The sequence below is a fragment of the Macaca thibetana genome, chromosome 5 (assembly GCF_024542745.1).
Source record: "Macaca thibetana thibetana isolate TM-01 chromosome 5, ASM2454274v1, whole genome shotgun sequence".
Classification (NCBI taxonomy): domain Eukaryota; kingdom Metazoa; phylum Chordata; class Mammalia; order Primates; family Cercopithecidae; genus Macaca; species Macaca thibetana.
In genome coordinates this window covers 14316708-14336582 of record NC_065582.1, presented here as the reverse complement: position 1 = coordinate 14336582, position 19875 = coordinate 14316708, and the positions used below count along the sequence as shown (strand labels likewise).

At 36.9% G+C, this 19875-nt stretch overlaps 1 protein-coding gene across 4 annotated transcripts in view; it reads right to left on the bottom strand.

Moving 5' to 3' along the window:
* Positions 1-19875, bottom strand: part of GPM6A (glycoprotein M6A) — a 368770-nt gene that overhangs the window by 55543 nt on the left and 293352 nt on the right. For 3 of the 4 annotated variants that reach the window (XM_050791341.1, XM_050791342.1, XM_050791340.1), the window contains exon 2: positions 11966-12158. In XM_050791341.1, the coding sequence (XP_050647298.1) occupies positions 11966-12158 (193 nt within the window). Of the gene's footprint in view, positions 1-10376; positions 10389-11965; positions 12159-19875 lie in introns of those variants that run through there. The other variant, XM_050791343.1, reaches the window with a different exon arrangement.

The following is a 19875-nucleotide window of genomic DNA, read 5'->3' as shown; positions in this document are numbered from 1 at the left end:
GCCCTTCTGGTCTCTTTTTCTCCCAGTGCTGAGGTGAGCTAGCTTGGAAGAAAGGCTGAGGTGGGATAAGTAAGATTGCTCTTGTCCTCTGTTTCAACATGGCTATTATAGGCTTTCTGCTCCCCTGGAGTACTGCAAACTCTTAAGGGGATTCTGGAAATCTCATAAAGGTATTGGTCTGTAAATTGTTGCTGAGTTGATGTTTTATGGGGGACAAGGGCTGGGACATACAGTCCACCCACTTGCTGACATCATTTATCTCAAATTCATGTTTCGTTCAATTAAAACATATGAGACTGCAAGGGGTGGCATCTATGCTAGAAGTATAATTGTAAATTATTGCTGGCAATCACAGCAAACATAAACCTTTTAATGGTACCTTTTCAAACTTTATCTCAAACACGCTGTAAAAATACCTGGCAGGAAATGCTGCAATAAATTAGCCTAAGTTATGTGTTAATTTCCTATGACTGTTATCATCAAATTACCACAAACTTTGTGACTTTTAAAAAAAAGACACTTTCTTATGTTCTGGAGGTCAGAAGTTTGAAATCAGTTTCATTGGGCTGACATCAAGGTATTAGCAGAGCCCTGCTCCCTCTAAACACTCGGAGAAACTTCCCTTGCTCTTTCTAACTTTCAGAGTACTCCATTCTGGGCTTTCCTTGGCTACTGGCCCCTTTTCCTTCTTCAAAGCCAGCAGGTAGCATCTTGTTTTAGGAGTAACATTGCCTTCTTCTCTGGTCAAATGGCTCTCTGTTCCCCTCTCATGAGGACACTTATGTTGGGATTTGGGGCCCATCCAGATAATCCATGAGGAACTGTTCACCTCAGGATCCTGAATGCAATCACGACTTCGAAGTCTGTTTTGCCATAAAAGGTAACATATGATGTTACAGGGATTATAATATTGGGAGCCATTATCAGCCTGTCACAAGCTATAGACATCATTGAAGCTTAATGTTAATTTCTTGACATTCAAATATTCTTAGGTAAAGTTTTCCTTCAAACAATGTGGTGATGGACATTTGCTAATGTTACATTCCAAAATCCATTTCAAATTTTTAAATTATCGAACATTTAAATTATAATAAACCTGACATATCTTACTGACTTAATTCTCTTCTTTGTCACACAAGTATCCTTTTATCAACATGCAATATATAAAGTTAATAGAACATATAGCTTCGAATATTAAATTAGGAAAATTAAACTCTTACTTATCTAGGTAAGGATGAATTTTTGTCAGTGATATATCAGAAGATAACCCTCTGATGAAGAAATCATTAATTATGAAGTCACAGAAGGATCAAATAGAGAAGTAGTGAAGAAATTTTACATTCACTACTTTTGCCTTTCAAGACAACCATCCATATTATCCTACTTCTTAAGGGATTAATTCACATACTAAATTCAGACTTTCAGACTTTGTTACACAACTGTTTTACTAATTGTAAAAGCAATATATAAGCCTTGTAATTTTTTTTTAAAAAGCATACCAGAAAAATGCAGATTATTCACTGTTTATACTACCAGTTTTTATTTTAATTAATTCCACAAAGCTATGTTTCCTATATACCCCTTTGAAAATTTCCTTTTAAATCAATATATTATGAACATTTTAAACTATTATATACCTTTTAAACAATGTTTAGGATATGACACATTCTGTCATTTGAAGGTATCATGATCTATTTTACCAATTGTCTACTTTTGTTCAGTGATAGGAAGAATAAAGGGCCCCAATGATGTTCACATTCTAATCTCCATAACCTGTAAATATGTCATCTCATATGCCAAAAAGAATTTGGAGATGTGATTAAATTAATGATATTGAGGTGGGGAGATTACCCTGGATTATCTGGGTAACCCCGTTGTAAGCACAAGGATCCTTAAAAGTAAAAGAGAGAGGCAAGAGAGGCAGGGTCAAATTCAGAGTGAGATTTGAAGATGCCACACTGCTGGCTTTGAAGATGGATGGGGACCATGAGCCAAGGGATGCAGGTGGCCTCTGGAATCCAGGACAAGCAAGAGTACAGTTTTTCCCTGAGAGCCTCCAGATGGAGCACAATTCTGCCAACACCTTGATTTTAGCTCATTTCAGTTAGCCCAGTAAGACCCATTTCATACTTAACGACCTCTAGGACTCTAAGATAATACGTTTTTTTTTAAAGTAACCATATTTGTGGTGATTCTTTTTTGCAGCAGCAATGGTAAGCTAGAAATTGTTATTTAAAACAGCATGGAAACAATGATAATATTATGTAATATTTGTTCACAATCTAGATTTCTTTCCTGGGATAAATTCCTAGAAAAAAATTAATGTACATATGGTCAAAATGGTGTCCAGAAAGTGTGTGCCAAAATAAAGACGCATTAATAAAAAGCAAAGGTCCTACTCTCTCTTTGTTCCCTAACGCTAGGTATTATAATTTAATTTTCCTGATAAATTGATAGGTTATAAATAATGGTATCATTAAAATTACTTTTCTGAGTTTACTAGTGAGGATGAAAATATGCTTATAAGCTATTAATCTTTTGTAGTTTTTAGTATACCTGTTTTTATATTTTTCCTGTTTCTAGTGAGATATTTTGCTGTAGATGTAACAATTCTTCATTTATAAAATGAGCTCTTTTCATGTAAGTGGTAAATATTTTTATCAGTTTTTTAATACATTTTAATGTTTTTGTAACACTTCAATGAATATCATTTTAATTTATAATATGTCAAATACATAAATATTTTCTTTTGTGATTTATTATATTGCTTGTATCCTTCTTACCCCATGGTAAAGAAAACCCTAATTTATATTTTTGTCTAGCTTTTACAAATTAGCTTACTATTAAATTTTAATTTTTAATGCACCTGAAAAATTTTGGTAAAATATAAGGTAGCAACATAGTTTCATATATATTTATGAGTACTTACATGGATTTAGGTCTCTTTTTGCATTTGTATTCTGTTCCATTTTATATATTTTTCTATGTCTGTGCTAATACCTTACAGTATGATATTAATTACTGCAGCATCTCAATTCCCTCTGTTTGGTTAGCTTGATGCAACCTATAACTCTGCTCCATTCTCTACATTTTCCACCATTCTCTATTTGTGTCTGTTTAGTCTGATGTGGATGGAACTTTGCTCACATCCTTTCATATTTCAGGGCTTGAAGACAAGGAATTTTTCTTGCTCTACTATGCTTTCCTAAAGATGAGCACAGTGAGTGGCATATAATATCACCTAATTTTTTTTTCTGAATGAGTACATTCAATAAAAGATTAATCAGACATAAGATTAACCTAAATATATATATACACACACACGTATACAGACATATACATATACATATATATATATATATTTGGAAACAGGAGTATTAAAGAAGTATAATAAATACAAAGACTTTAAAATAAATTTTCATACTTGAAATTCATGATAGCTCAACTTGTGAAATAGGAACTATTACTAAGATAGCTATTCTTGAATTAACAAGACTAAGTGAATTATAGATTGTAAGCATTTCAGAACTATAAGTTCATTACCATCCTTGCCTAAACACCTTAATTGATAGGAAAATCACCCCATTTCAAGGTAGTCTGTGTATTCTTTTTTGAAAAGACTTTTGGAAAGTTCTTTATATGAAGCCAAAGAAAATATTTCTCTATAAATTGAAATACTTTGGCTTAAGTCTTTTTCTCTTTGAACCATAAAGAAAAAAGCAAGTTTTCTTCTACCTGATAACTCTTCAAATATTATTTGAATGAAACTATCATGTTCTTATTTATAGATATGTTTCCTTAAAGTTGCTATGATATGGTTTAGATCTGTGTCCCCACCCAAATCTAATGTTTAATTGTAATCCCCAGTGTGAGAGGTGGAGCCTGGTGGGAGGTGGTTGAATCATAGGGGAAGTTTCTCATGAATAGTTTAACACTATCCCCTCAGTGTTATTCTTGTGAAAGTGAGTGAGTGAGTGAGTTATGGTGAGATGTGGTTGTTTAAAGGTGTGCAGCACCTGCCCCTACTCTCGCTTGCTCCTGCTCTGGCCATGTAAGATATGCCTGTTTCCCTTTTGCCTTCCACCATAATTGTGAGTTTCCTGAGCCCCCACCCCCCCCAGAAGCCAAGCAGATGCCAGCATCATGCTTTATATACAGCCTGCAAAACTGTGAGCCAATTAAATCTTGTTTTTTCTAAATTACCCCATTTCAACTATTTCTTTATAGCAATGTGAGAATGGACTAATACAGAAAACTGGTACCAAGCAGTGGGAAATTGCTATAAAGATACCTGAAAATGTGGAAACCTCTTTGGAACTGGGTAATGGGCAGAGCCTGGAACAGTTTGGAGTGCTCAGAAGAAGACAGGAAGATGAGGGTAAGTTTGGAACTTTCTAGACACCTGCTAAATTGTTGTGACCAAAATGCTGATAGTGATATGGACAGTGAAGTCTAGCCTGAGGAGCTCTCAGATGGAAATGAGGAACTTACTGGGAACCAGAGCAAAGGTCACTTTTGTTACGCATTAACAAAGAGGTTGGCCACATTGTGTCCCTGCCCTAAGGATCTGTGGAACTTTGAACTTGAGAATGGTGACTTAAGGTATCTAGTGGAAGAAATTTCTAAGCATCAAAGCATTCAAGATGTGACCTGGCTGTTTCTAACATGCTTATGCTCATATGCATGACCAAAGAAAGGACATAAAAATGGAAATTATATTTAAAGGGAAGCAGAGCATACAAGTGAAAAAAATTTAGCCTACCCATGTGGTCAAAAAGAAAAGCCCATCTTCAGCGGTGGAATTCAAGCAGGCTGCAGAAATTTACATAGGTTAAAAGAAGCCAAGTGCTGATATCCAAGACAATGGGGAATAGGCCTCAAAGGCATTTCAGAGACCTTTGTGGCAGCCCCTCCCATCACAGGCCCATAAACATAGGAGGAAAGAATGGTTTCAAGGGCCTGACCCAAGGTCCCTGCTACCCTGCACAACCTCAGGACACTGCTTCCTACACACCAGCTACTCCCACTCCAGCCATGGCTGAAAGGGGCTCAAGTATACAACTCGGGCCACTGCTTCAGAGGGTGCAAACCATAAACCTTGGCAGCTTTCCATGCAGTGTTAAGCCTGCAGGGAAGCAGAGGGCAAGAGTTGAGGTTTGGAAGCCTCTGCCTGGATTTCAGATATATGGAAAAGCCTAGATGTCCAGGTATAAGTCTGCTTCAGGGGTGGAGCTCTCATAGAGAACCTCTACTAGAGCACTGTGGCGGGGAAAAGTGAAGTTGGAGCTCCCACACAGAGTCCCCACTGGGGTACTAGCTAGTAGAGCTGTGAGAAAAAGGCCACCATCCTCCAGACCCCAAAATGGTAGATCCACCAGCAGCTTGTATTTTGTGCCTGGAAAAGCCATAGGCATTCAAAAGCAGCCCATGAGAACAGCCACAGGGATTGAACCCTGAAAAGTCACAGGGGCAGAGCTTCCCAAAACTTGGGAGCCCCACCTTTGCACCAGTGTGCCCAAGATGTGAGACACAAAGTCAAAGGAAATTATTATGGAACTTTAATATATAATGACTGTCCCACTGGATTTTGGACTTGCATGGGGGCTTGTATCCCCTTTCTTTCAGTTTTTCTCCCTTTTGAAATTGGAGTATTTACCCAATGCCTATACCTCAATTGTATCTTGGGAGTAACTAACTTGTTTTTTATTTTACAGGCTCATAGGTGAAAGGAACTTGCCTCATCTCAGATGAGACTTTGGACTTTGGATTTTTGAATTAATACTGGAATGAATTAAGAATTTGGGGGAATTTGGGGAAAGCATAATCGTATTTGGCAATTTGAAAGGACAAGAGATTTGGGAGAGGCCTGGGGCAGAATGATATGATTTGGATCTGGTCCCCACTAAAATCTCATGTTCAATTATAATCCCCATTGTGGGGACTGGCGGGAGGTGATTGGATCATAGGGGTGGTTTCTCACGAATGGTTTACCACCATCTCCTCAATGCTGTTCTGATGATAGTGAGTGAGTGAGTTATTGTGAGATAACTCACAATAACTGGTTGTTTAGGGTATGTTCAGGGACAAACAGACTTAAGGCAGCATGATAGTAGGTATCAAAACTGTGAGTCAGTTTCAGAGTAGATGTCGTCATTATCATAACCACTATCACCCCTACTACCACCATCATAATAATAAACACTTGTATAGTGCTTACTCTGTGCCAGTGACATTATAATTCTTTTGAAATATCAACTAATTTTATTGTCATACAACTCTAGAATGTAAGCAGCATTAATACGTCTCTTTTACTGATGAGTTACTGAGGCAAAAAGGTTAAGTAACTTTTTCAAGGTAAGAAAGCTAGAAAGGGGCAGAGACAATATGGAACAAACATGGGGAGTTTGGCTCCAGAATCTTATCCACCATTCCATCTCGTCTGTCTAAATTCCTCACGGTTCAAGTATTGGGTTTGTTCTTGTTGTTATTTCACACTCTGGTATTTTGAGGTTTTTTAAAAACACCCATTCGAGAAGTACTAACCTGGCTGAAATATTGCCTAATGATATGCACACTATTTGATGGTTAATTCAAAGTCAGGAATTCAGTATGGTTTTCTAACAGGAGTTCTAGTTATGACTTACATTATGTCTGACTCCCAAAGACTAAATAATAAACATACATCAATACAAATTTGGCAGATCTTCAGCCATTGCTGTGAGTAGAAGACTTCAGCAATTTGGTTTACTTGTCAACAACCTAGTTCAGTACACGCAGTTTGCACAGTACTATGATTCACGTTAGTCTATGAAACTTTGTTTCCTATTTCATGTTGCTATTAATTCACAGTTTTCCCTTCTCACACTCATCCATTAAGCTGCTAATAACTGTTTCCTACTTCATTAACCTCCAAGGAGTAAATGTAAACTACAAGCAAACTTAGAAATGTAAACCCACATGAAGTTAGTTGAGAGCAAAACCTATATATCTATTTTGTCTGAGCTTACTGATTGATTTTGTTTTCGGTAAATATAAACTATTTTATATGTGCATGCAATATTAAAGAATTCACTAGGTAGTGAACTCAGTTTTTGATGTGTTAACTTGAAATTACAGTCAATTAAAAAAAATCAATAAAATTTTGAAAATAAAGTATTCACTCTGAAAAACAACCCAAATACAGTCTTTATCTTATAAGTTATAGGAAGGCATGCTTATGAGTAAGACTGTTCCTTGCCCAGTCCTTAGGAGAGCTATTCGAAAAGCCAAGTCACTTAGCAAAATTAGTGGTTTGGATTTCTGTGTGATATATAATTTTCTAACCAGTCTCCATATTTTATTGTCCAATATGAATCTGCTTCACAGAAGCAAAACACCTACCTTACTTCTTACTTACTTCATCAAATGACTTAGGAAGCACAGTAATAACATCTTTACAAAAGGCTCTCAGAAGAAAAAGCCTGAATCACAAGTATCAGAAAAAAATGTCCTCCTCATCACATAGCAGAAAGTGGCAAAGCTGTTCTGAGTGCTGAGTAGGTCTAAATGGCAATGCTAAACCAACAGAAGTTGTGATTAAAGTGTAGGAATATCTCCTAATGGATAAGAAGTTGCACACTTCTTATCAAAGCAGTTTGGAACTCATAAATGACCTGGATTTGAGAAACTAAGCTGAAAATTAAGGGATTAAAAGCTTCAGGGGAACAAAATAGACAAGAGACAGAGAGGTACTAAAAGTTATATAAATGACTATAAATGAGTTATATAAATGAGTAACAAAATCTTTGAGAAATTCTTTGAGAAATACATTCTTCTCTCTCTCTGGAGTTCTCCACATCTCAAATGTAATAGGAAAACAAAGTTTAATGAGTGATATCAGCTAAGAGTTTAGGAGCTCGACTTCAGGCCAGCTCCCACTGTCAGGGGCTGATGGCATTTAGAATTATATGTCTAAAATATGGATTACATAAGAATGAGAATTATTTGCAAACTCATTTATGGTCAGTATGGTTTGCATTATGGACAGGTGATTAGTGAAACAGAATAGTCACACGTCATTGTGTTTGCCATTGCCTTTCATGTCTTCTTCTGGACTTGGAAATATTGACCATGTTGAGATAGGTGTATGTATTTAAGAGAAGGGAGATAGTGGAGAGAGAAAAAGAGAGGGAGAGAGAAATTTTGTGGTCCCTGAGATAAAGAAGTGGGTAATTCCTCAAATCTTGAGGACCACAGATGGAAGATTCAGGGCTTGGACAACTGGTTTTATCTTTAAGTTCACACATCCAGTAAACAAGCTTCTTTTCCAAGTATATAATATAGGAGTGATGAATTTAGTTGAACTAAGTATGAGAACTATGGAGAAAATAAATAGACTGTAAATTACTAAAATTAGGTAAGTTTTTTCTCTGCAATTATGCTCTTACACATTCTTTTCCAAACCTACCTTAGTTGATTTCCAAGAGAGATGTATGGCGTGCAAATGTATTGTTCAGCCTCTTCTGCCTTCTGCTTGCTTATTTTACATCTTCTGTTTCCCCTGCATTTTTTCCATCCCTCTGATACCCCATAATGCAGCCCTGCATAGAGTAATATCTACCTCCTCGAAACCTTTATGTAATCTTTAAATTTATCACTTGGCACTAATAGTACTAAGAGGTTTACAGTATATATTTTCCCTCTGTGTTTTCATGAACTATTTGTTGGCAGGGAGAGAGTCTCAAATACTTTGTTAGCTCCAGAGGGCCTCTATAAGGAATTTTAGTAATGTGAAATATGAAAAGAGAGAGAATTTTGACATTTACATGTATTCCAATCAAAATGGTATGTTTTCTATTCCAAACATGCATTATTGGTTTCATATTTAATATATAATATGACAGAGCAAAGGTAAAAGTATGAAATTAAGCATATAATCTCCAATCTTTCTTCTAAACTCTCCTCACCCCCCCCCACATACACTGCCGTTAGAGCTTTAGTAGCTCTCTACAATATATGAAAGTTTGTTGTTTAAATATCAAATATCTTAACCGTAATTGCTGATAGATGTACGCAAGCATCTCTTGCCATTCATTAGGCTTATGATTTCTTACAAACTTGTAATTCTATAACTAAATTTAACAATTTGGATGTAGTTTATATAGAGAGAATCTGTAGATGTTAAGGACATCTGTGATGGCTTAAAATAATGCACAGTGAGAACATATTTTGTCCAGGGTAGGCTGCGATAAATCTAGAAAATGTCAGTTTTATCACATTAGAATATATCCATGCAATCATTTACTTAAGACTCTCTAAAAGCTAACCTGTAATAATCTAAAGCATTTTAATTATATTCCAAATGATGAATATGACTTATAATCTTTAAAGGGTTGATTCATGCTATTTGAATCTAAGGCATTGACAGCTATTAAATTTTGGTTTTATACATAGGTTTGTATTTAGTTTGATGAAAATTGATAAACTGTCTACTAATGCTTAAAGGATTCAATTTAATGCATAATGTCAATTTTTCAGGACTAATTTGTAAAATAAATTTACTTGCAAATAAAATAATAAAAAGTTGCAAATAAAATAATATGCAACTTTCAACTTGCTATTAATTCTTCATTCCCATTTGTCAGTGACCTTGGTGAAGCTTTCACCTGATACTACAGAGTTACAGACTATATTTTTATAATAATTTCACTTCTTAATTTAGTAGCTAATCAATTCCATTCTTCTAATCCCCATGTATGTGTAGGGCGTGGGGGGCACTGGTTTTCTCAATCTCATTTTCCTCATTTTATTTCTTATTTTCTTATCAGTGTTTCTCTAGGTTTTAAGTATCAACAGGTTTTAAATAAACAAATATTTCAGCTTTCCTTTTACTAAAAGTTTTGCTATGTACTCTGACCAGAGGTAAATGTCATCCACCCACCCCCTAAAACACAGCATTCTTGCTCTGTTACCTGATAGAAATGTAAAACTCTATTCTCTTTCTTTTTAATTTTTATTTTTTGAGACAGAGTTTCACTCTGTTGTGAAGGCTGGAGCTGCCTTATGTGCTCAAGAGATTCTTGTGCCTCAGTCTCCCTAATCGTTATGATTACAGGCATGTGCCACTATGCCCGGGTAATTTTTGCATTTTCAGTAGAGATGGGGTTTCACCGTGTTGCTCAGGCTGGTCTCGAACTCCTGGCCTCAAGTGATCTGCCTACCTCGGCCTCCCAAACTGCTGGGATTACAGGCGTTAGCCACCGTGCCCAGCCCACAACTCCATTCTCTCTTCATTTTCAGGGGAAATTAGTAACTTTAATAAATAAATAAAAGATGTTATGGTATTTATAAAAAATACTTTGAAATATACTTTTATGGAAAAAATTTATGAAAATTACTTTGAAAAATACCTTGTTCAAGATAATCTGCCTGTACCTGATGGAATATAAGAAATTTAGCAATATGATACATTCCTGATATTGTAGTTGGAGAAAATTGTCTTCTACCTAAAAAACTGTCTGGGTTGGCCGGGTGCAGTGGCTCACGCCTGTAATCCCAGCACTTTGGGAGGCCTAGGCGGGCAGATCACGAGGTCAGGAGATCGAGAACCTCCTGGCTAATGCAGTGAAACCCGTCTCTACTAAAAAAATACAAAAAATCAGCTGGGCATGGTGGCGGGCGCCTGTAGTCCCAGCTACTTGGGAGGCTGAGGCAGGAGAATGGCCTAAACCTAGGAGGCCGAGCTTGCAGTGAGCCGAGATCGCGTCACTGCACTGCAGCCTGGGCGACAGAGCGAGACTCCGTCTAAAAAAAAAGTTGTCTGGGTTGACCAAGTGTTTTTTCAGAGTAGGATCTTAGGTTATAATTACACCAGGTCGACAGGAATTGCCCTGCATAGATGAGAATTGTGATCAAGCTCTTTTAGATGGAATAATAAGATTAAAAAGCAAAGCTACACTAACCATCCAGATACCCACTCAGATTTGTAAATCTAAAAGCATCATATTAGTTAAAAAATGTATATACATTAAGAATGTTTGAGTTTATTTAGAATGACAAAATAAAGGAACATGAAGAACTTTACAAACACAGGTATCAAACAGCATGAAATAAACACAAGAAGTTATAACAAAAGCTATAAGGGCCCAGGAGACAAGTTTATTATCAGCTGGGATTACAAACAAACTGTAATAAATTATTTTCTTTTTGTGGGCATAAAAATCACTGAATAAATTATCTCAGTTAGTAACTTATTTAGAAATAAATGTTTCTATAATTCAATCCCAAACCTTTGTTCTCTATATTCTCCAATAAGGAGCTGAAATTTCAACAGCAAACTAATTTTCAGACTGTTTAAGTTACTTTTCTAAAAAAGTTATTTTAACATAATCATAATATAGTGATCTTAGGAGTTTTACATTCTATGAGAGAAAAGTATAATTGGTGTTTGAAAAAAAAAAGGTTGCTCGATTTCTTATGATTTACTCTTTTACGGAAGACAATAAGAACTTTGCACAATATTTATATCATTTCTGTGAGGCAGCAACAGTAAGATACCATACCCCAGGGCTGAGTTTATTTCTTTTAAAGGTGGGAGCACCCATGGAGCTTTGGTGATTTTCCTAAAGTTAGCAGCAAGGGCCAGATTTGTACCTGGCACTATTCTAACAGAACAGCCTCTGTTCAAATTAGAAGAGCAAGAAAAGTGCCAGAATTCCACTTAATGGTAACCAAATTTTGAATACAACTTTACATTTAAAGCATTGGTTAATCCCTGATTCAGTCGGCCTCTGATCCCGTGCTACGTGCCTTCTATTGACTGTAAAGGCAATTATGAATCATGATTGCCCTTCTGAATCATGTATGCCCTAAGAGTGCTGTTTCATTTATATCATCACCTCATTTAACTGTAGGCCCCACTTATTTAACACACAGAAGTGTAAATATATACACTGCAAAAATAACAAGAAATACTAGAGTGACTTACATGGTAAAAACATCCAGTGTGTCTCCAGCAGTTCTTGCCATCTCAAAGTAGGTTTGCAGAATGTTGACAGTTCCAGAAAGGGCTTCATGACCGCAGCCACAGAACAGGGCGACACCCGCATAGAGCAGGATGGTGGCAATCAGAGAAGCATAGGGAATGCCTCCCAGGCATTTGATACAGCATTCAAAACACCCTGTAGAAGATCACAAAGGGAGAAATTCATATTTTTGTTAATCTAATTTAAAATTTTGTTTTCAAACTTCAGCACTATGGGAAAGTATATTTGCACTGATAATACCAGGTCAAACATATAAATCAAGTCCTAGAGTATGTTGAAGGATACTAAGATCAAATTCCTTAATTATAAACCCATCCTCCACAAATAAGAGAATGTTTCCTATGACTGATGTCTTCCTCATCTACTGCAAAATCCAGAGAAGCCGTTCCTTCCCAACTGAGACTTTCTATAATAATTAATCTTCACCATAGTTGCATGCGTAGCAATCCATTTTGAATTTATTGCTCTCAAATGTTACATGCTTATGGTTTCATTTCAATGGTATTTATTCTTTTGCACTCCATGTATCTGTATTACCTTTTTTTGTAACAGATTTTTTTATTGATGTGTCATAGTTGTACATGTTTTGGGGATACATGAGATATTTTGATACATGTTTATAATGTATAATTATAAAATCGGGGTAATTGGGATATCCACCGCCTAAAATATTTATGTTTTCTTTGTGTCAGGAACATTGTGATTCATCTCTTCTAGCTATTTTGAAATATACAACAGATTATTTTTAACTATAATTTCCCTACTGTGCTATTGAATATTAGAAATTATTCTTTTTACATAAGTGTGTTTTTGTACTCTTTAGTCAATTTCTCAGACAGTAAGTTGAAGCCTGTTAGTATATTGTGAAGTCAACTTAGTGAAGTATTTTTTTCTTTTTTTTTTTTTTCCTTTTTTGAGACAGAGTCTGGCTCTGTTGCCCAGGTTGGAGTGCAGAGGCACAATCTCAGCTCACTGCAATCTCTGCTTCCCAGGTTCAAGAGATTCTCCTGCCTCAGCCTCCCAAGTAGCTAGAACTAAGGGCACGCACCTCCATTTCCCACTAATTTTTTTTGTATTTTTAGTAGAGACAGGGTTTCACCATGTTGGTCAGGCTGGTCTTGAACTCCTGACCTCAAAACTTACTGAACTTTGACCAGCAAATATTAAAAGTGGCAGAGACTGGAAGAGACAATATCTGAATGCATTTTATGTAGTAAGGGAAATTACTTTTGACTCTTTTGACTTCAGTGCTCCTATATGATATTTGAGTAGTGACTCATAATGAAAACCTACTTCTTGCTATCATTCATGGTTTTAAAACAATGACAAAGACAGTGGCACAGCAAACGAGAGCACGTTGGACACACCGATCACTGTGTGGTTTTTGCCAAATTTATTCTTTTGCGCTTATCATCTTTAAAAATGTGACAATAAGAGAATTTCTCTCATATGGTTCTCATGAGGATTAAATGAGTTAATATAAAAAAAAGTGCTTGACGTAGAGTAACTATTCACTACATGTTATCTGTCCTTATTAGATGTAATTTATTATTTTTTGGGGGGTCGGGGTGGGGGATGGAGTCTCGCTTTGTCACTCAGGCTGGACTGCAGCAGTGCGATCTCAGTTCACTGCAGCCTCCGCCTCCTGGGTTCAAGCGATTCTCTTGCCTCAGCCTCTCAAGTAGCTGGGACACTGAAACGCATCACTGGCTAATTTTTGTCTTTTTAGTAGAGACAGGGTTTCGCCATGTGGGCCAGGCTGGTCTCAAACCCCTGATCCACCCACCCCAGCCTCCCAACGTGCTGGGTTTACAAGTGTAAGCCCCCACACCTGGCCTAATTTAACTGTTATTTATGTGAACTATTACTGTGCTGTCATGTAGTTGTCAGAAATTCTTTAGCCATCGTGGTCACTTTTGCTTTTTGAAGTCTCATCACTTTTACTTATTGAAACACAGCTTTAATCATTTAAACTGAGACATCAGGAAACGATGGTAAATATTCAAAATAAAGGTCACAATTTCCTAGGCTTTTTCTAGATATCTTCTAAGAAATTAACTAGAAATGCTTAAGTGTATATATTTTGCAGGAGGAAATATTGATGAGGCACTATGTGACAGCCACAACTGATAAAGGAGAATTTAGGTAAGAGGACTGACAGGCTAAGGGTACTTGCAAGGATGACCTAGGTTCCACATGCACCCACCTCTAGCCACCCCACGCCTCAGATACACACACATATCCTCATGCCGAAGATTTCCTCCTTATGAAAATTCTTGATCAAATCTGTCTTTGTAATGCTGAAGCCCCTCAGATAATTAATGACTTTTCCTTTTTCTTCAGAAACAAATGACAAACAGGATTTAAAAATGGATTCTTATTGTGCTTAAGTCATAGGAAGATCCGTGAACACTTTATCTAGAAGGCATAGATGCATATAGCAACATATGAAGCATATGATAATTGCAAAGTTCCTGTGAGAACTAAGTTTATATTGAGAGATTGAGCTAGTCGGCTATTTTTAATGCTGCTCACTGAACTGGCCTTCTTGAGAATTCTAGTCCATCCCATCTGCCCCAGAGGAGGTTAAAAAAAGGAGTCTGAACACCTTCCCATTTCAGTAGCTGTTGTTTGTGCAGGCAAAATTGTTTCTTGAACATTCCTCCCCCAACACACATCACACACACCCACACACACATCCCCCACACGTGCACGCACGCGCGTGCGCGCACACACACACACACAATGTGGGGAAGTAGAAAAGGTTAGAACAGCTTGAAACTTCATGTAATAGGAAGAGATTTCACCAGCAGATGGCTAAAACCAATGTGTGTAGTATCTGAATGTCACTGAACACAGTTTTGGGTGGAGATTAACAGGGTGGCAGAAAAATCTTTGAACTATTCTGTCTCTTGTTGTTCTACAATTTCTACCTCACTGATTATTTAAAAATAATAATAAAAAACTTAGTGCCAGCCCAAAGTAGAGCTATCCCTATTTTTGGCAAGTATACCACATAGTCTCATGATTTCAAATCCTATTCATCTGTGATTTCTGTCTTTCGCTCTTCTCGAAGCATTTGATGCGGTTGTGGGATATTTCTACTATAGACAATCAGAAGTATAAAAACCAGATAGATGAACATGTTTCACAAAACTGTTCAAAATAGAGTAAGTTCATATATAAAGAGTTCAAACACTGAATGCCTGGGTGGGAACTGCTTTTGCTGGATTCTAGAGCCTAAAGTTAATAACTGAGTAAAGACTAAATCAGAATCAGAATAGCTCAGGAGCAGATAAAGTGGTAAGCTCATGACTGACCACCAAAACCACTTCTGGGGACTTCTGATTAATTTAAATATTAATTCAGGGTCGGTTTCGCTTATTTCTCATTGTCTCCACTCTACTTTAAATGGACCACTTCTAGCCTCCACACTATGCTCTGTAGCTGCAAGGGGGATACTGGAGTTGCTGCATCAGAGCATCAAGTATAACTTCAATTGAGTACTGGCTTTCAAATTTAGAAAGAAAAGCCCAAGATAAATTCTAAAACTGGGTCAACCCAAATTGACAAGGCTGAGATAACGTGCATTTCCAAATGAGTGTAAGGTCTCTTTACTCTATTTAAATGATACTATTTAAATTTCTCAGAATCATATTACCTTTACGGCAAATGCAAATTCCTCTAAACTTGCACTCCTGTGAAGTTAAGCTAGCATCTTTTGACTTAAGACCCCATCCTCCGTGGAACTTCTATTCAAAGGAAGAAATCTTAAGTATTTCATCATACACATATCGCGCTTGTAATGGGCTAGATCCTGACTATCCCCACTCTTCCACAGAGCCTGAGCTGCCTATCCGTGTTTAAAGAAGACTCTCAGAACTCCCATCTGGGGAAGCAGCGCATTATTTCAGTATTCTCTCCAGCTGCCAGGATCCCACGTAGTTGCTGGCAGGGGAGCTTCTTTCCACCCACAGAGAGGAACAGCCTTGGCTGAGCAGCAGAGTTGCCATAGCAACCCTGCCCCTGGGCCCCGGATAGGTTCCCAACAATCACCCTTTAAGGCTGCGGATCCTATGCCCCCAGTACCACGTTTTCACTGAAATGCAAATGAAAAACCACTCGATTAAATGAATATTAGTGAAGGCATAGTAAGTGGAGTGCTGGTGCTGGAGAAGATATTTTTTTTCTTGAGAAACTCTCTAGTAAAATGATAAAGATTATTTTGAACAGGAAACATTTTCAATGCTAGATATTATAATAAAAATGGGCCCATTAATTCTCAAATAGAACTGATGGCTCAAATAGGGAATACCGAATTTACATGTTCTAGTCACTACCTATATACACAAAGAGGTATTTCTCATATCCATTTTCTGGTTATACTTTCCAAAATGAAATAATACTGTGCCTTCAGCTTTAACATGAAAACAAATATTAAAAGAATTATGAGATGTTCAACACACCCTCTGAAACATTAGCATTTGCCCAAAGATTAGTGAAGTTATAGATGGACTTGTACTAATACAACAATTTCAAAGAAAATAGAAGCTGTTAAGATACGTTATTTTTTAAAGAAGATACTGACTTTTTAAAAAGATATTAATTTATTTCCATTTAAACATTGTGAAGTCAAACACATGCCTTTGCTTTTGCTCACGTCACAAACTGCATCAAAACAAATAAAGGGAAAAGAACCTAAACCAATAAGAAAAAGACCAGGAGAGATAGACAACAAAGAAGAGAGGCCAACACAATTGTGGATTCTGGAAAAGTGATTGACAGAGGAGAGGTTGAGAAGTGAGATTTACAATAGACTGACAATTGACTCATTGATACATTTTTCCTAATATTATTTACCAGACAGCTAATTCCTTTTCTCCTGACCTATGTCATCTTTGTCATTATCAAGTGTCTAGAGAGGTATAGATCTGTTTGATGGCTGTCTATTCTGTCCTATTAGTCTATTTCTCTGTCCCTGTGTCAGAAGTGTTTGAACCAAAGCAACTCCATCTTGAATAAGGGCCAGGTGAAATAAGGCTGAGACCTGCTGGACTGCATATCCAGTGGGTTAGGCATTCTAACCCACAGGATGAGAGAGTAGGTCAGCACGAAATACAGGTCATAAAGACCTTGCTGATAAAACAGTGTGTAGTAAGGAAGCCTGCTAAAACCCACCAAAACCAAGATGGTAACAAGAGTGACCTCTGGTCATCCTCATGGGTCATTATATGCTAATTATAATGCATTAGCATGCTCTGAGGCATTCCCACCAGTGCTATGACAGTTTACAAATGCCATGGCAGTCATGAGGTTACCCTATATGGTCTAAAAAGGGGAGGAACCATCAGTTCCAAGAATTGCTCGCTCCTTTCCCCAAAAACTCATGAATTATCCACCCCTTGTTTAGCATATAATCAAGAAGTAACAGTAAGTATCCTAGATAAGGCAGCTCAAGCTTCTGCTCTGTCTATGGAGAGTAACCACTCTATATCCCTTTACTTTCTTAATAAACTTCCTTTCACTTTACTCTATGGGCTCGCCCCGAATTTCTTCTTGCTCAAGATCCAAGAACCCTCTCTTGGGGTCTAGATGGGAACCCCTTTCCAGTAACAGCTGGGCCAATACCACACTGCCTTATAGTATGTTTTGATGTGTGGAGGAAATTGCCTCAACCAATTCATTTTCTTCATGAATGTCATGGCTAGTCATTGCCCTTTTACTTTACCAATCAATTTTTAAAACAGTTTGTCTGATTATACAAATTAACTCATTGGGATTCTGATTGGTCTTTTTCCATTTGTATAAATTATTTATGTAATTTAGATATTTTTTTTTACTCACAAACTTTAAAATTATTTCATCGATTCTATGAATTATTTTGAGTTTGTGGATTATTTTAAATTTAGGTTGGTAATCATACCATCTGTGAAAATTTTGAGCTTTCTTTCTTTTCAGTATGTGTGCTTTTTAATTTATCTTTTTATTGTCTTATGCTATTGGATAAAATACAGAGAGGAGATTAAAAATAATGTGAAAAGGTATCTTTTGTGATCCTGATATTATAGATAATACTTATGCTTTTACCATTAAGTTTGATGCTTGCTGTTGTTTTATTGGTTAAATATAGTCTCTTGTTTTAAATTATATCACATGCTTCCCACCTGGTAAAATAATTCTTTTTTCTTCTTTTTATCTGACGTTTCAATAAACTTTTCTAATGTAAGTTAAACATGCATTCATGAGGAAAAAAAAAAAAAACAATGGCGCCACTGGGTTTTTAAAAATACATCGCTAAATTTGTCATGCTAACTTTGTTCAATACTTTTGCATTTATCAATTTATCCAAGAGTTATTGAGCCCTCACCAGGTGTCAGACACTATGCTAATTGCTGAGACTTTAGAAGTAAACAAATTCAGTGAAAATCTCTGCTCTCATTGTAGAGGTGCGAGCAAGATTATAAACAAGATACTGAAGAAATATAGGTGAGATTGTGAAAAGTTCAAAGAAGGAACCCTAAACAAAGAGGTGGGATTAGGGAGTATTGGAATATCAGTTTCAACTTCCAATAAAGAGGCTAGGGAAGGCATAACTGTGATGACATTTGTGAAAAGGTCTGGAGGAGGCAAAGGGACCGTCCAAGAGGCTATCTGGGAGAAAGTTTCTTTTCTTTTTATTTTTTAATTTTAGTTTTTATTTTTATTTATTTATTTATTTTGATACGGAGTTTCGCTCTTGTTGCCCAGCTGGAGTGCAATGGTGTGATCTTGGCTCACTGCAGCCTCTGCCTCCTGGGTTCAAGCGATGCTCCTACCTCAGCCTCCCTACTAACTAGGATTACAGATGCCCGCCACCACACCCAGCTAGTTTTTCGTATTTTTAGTAGACATGGGGTTTCACTATGTTGGCCAGGCTGGTCTCCAACTCCTGAGAGAAGGTTTCAAACAGAGGGAAACTAAATGTCAATGCCTTGAGGCAAGTGTGTGTCTAGAGTATCTGAGGAAAATTTAAGAACCAGTAGAGGCAAGATAGATTGAGGTAGAGACAAAGGCACACAAGGAGAGGTTAGAATATAATAGGTGAAGTTATGGGGTCATCAATATGTTAATGAATGTCATTGACAACAAATTTTTGCTGTCTTGTTTTGTAAGGAAGTTTATACCAGCCTCGTAAAGTGATCCCTTTTTCCAATGCCCTGGGAGAGTCTGCATAAAGTCGTAATTACCTGCACAGTAAATATTTGGTAGAACAACCAGTAAAACCAACCAGTCCACTTGCGTATTTTATGGGAAGAATTTAAACTGCTGATCTAATTTGCTGATGTTTATAGAGTGATTCAAGTATTCTATTTCTTCTTAAGTCTGTTTGCTAAATTCAATTTCTATAAGCATATGTAAACTTCATAAAAGATATAAATTTTCTCAGTAAGTTGTATATAACATTTTAAATAATATTTTTAATGCATTCATCATCTGAGCATATATCCTTTGGTCTTCTCCAATGATTTTAATTCTTTCTGTTTTATTTCATTCCTTCTCTCCTTCCTCCCTCTTCTCTTCCCTCTCTCCTCCCTTTTGGTTTTTCTTTCCCTCCATCTGTCCCCTTTCTCTCTCTCTCTCTCTCTCTCTCTCTGTCTCTCTCTATGTGGGCCTCTCTCTCTCTCGTTTTCCCTCTTTCTCTCTCTGTCTTTCTTTTCTTCCTTTCTCTCTTCTTAAAGAGCATCAGCCAGGACAACCTATGTTTTATACTTTATTTTTGCTATTAAAACCAACAGGCCTGGCACAGTGGCTCAAGTCTGTAATCCCAGAACTTTGGGAGGCGGAGGCGAGTGGATCATGAAGTCAGGCGTTT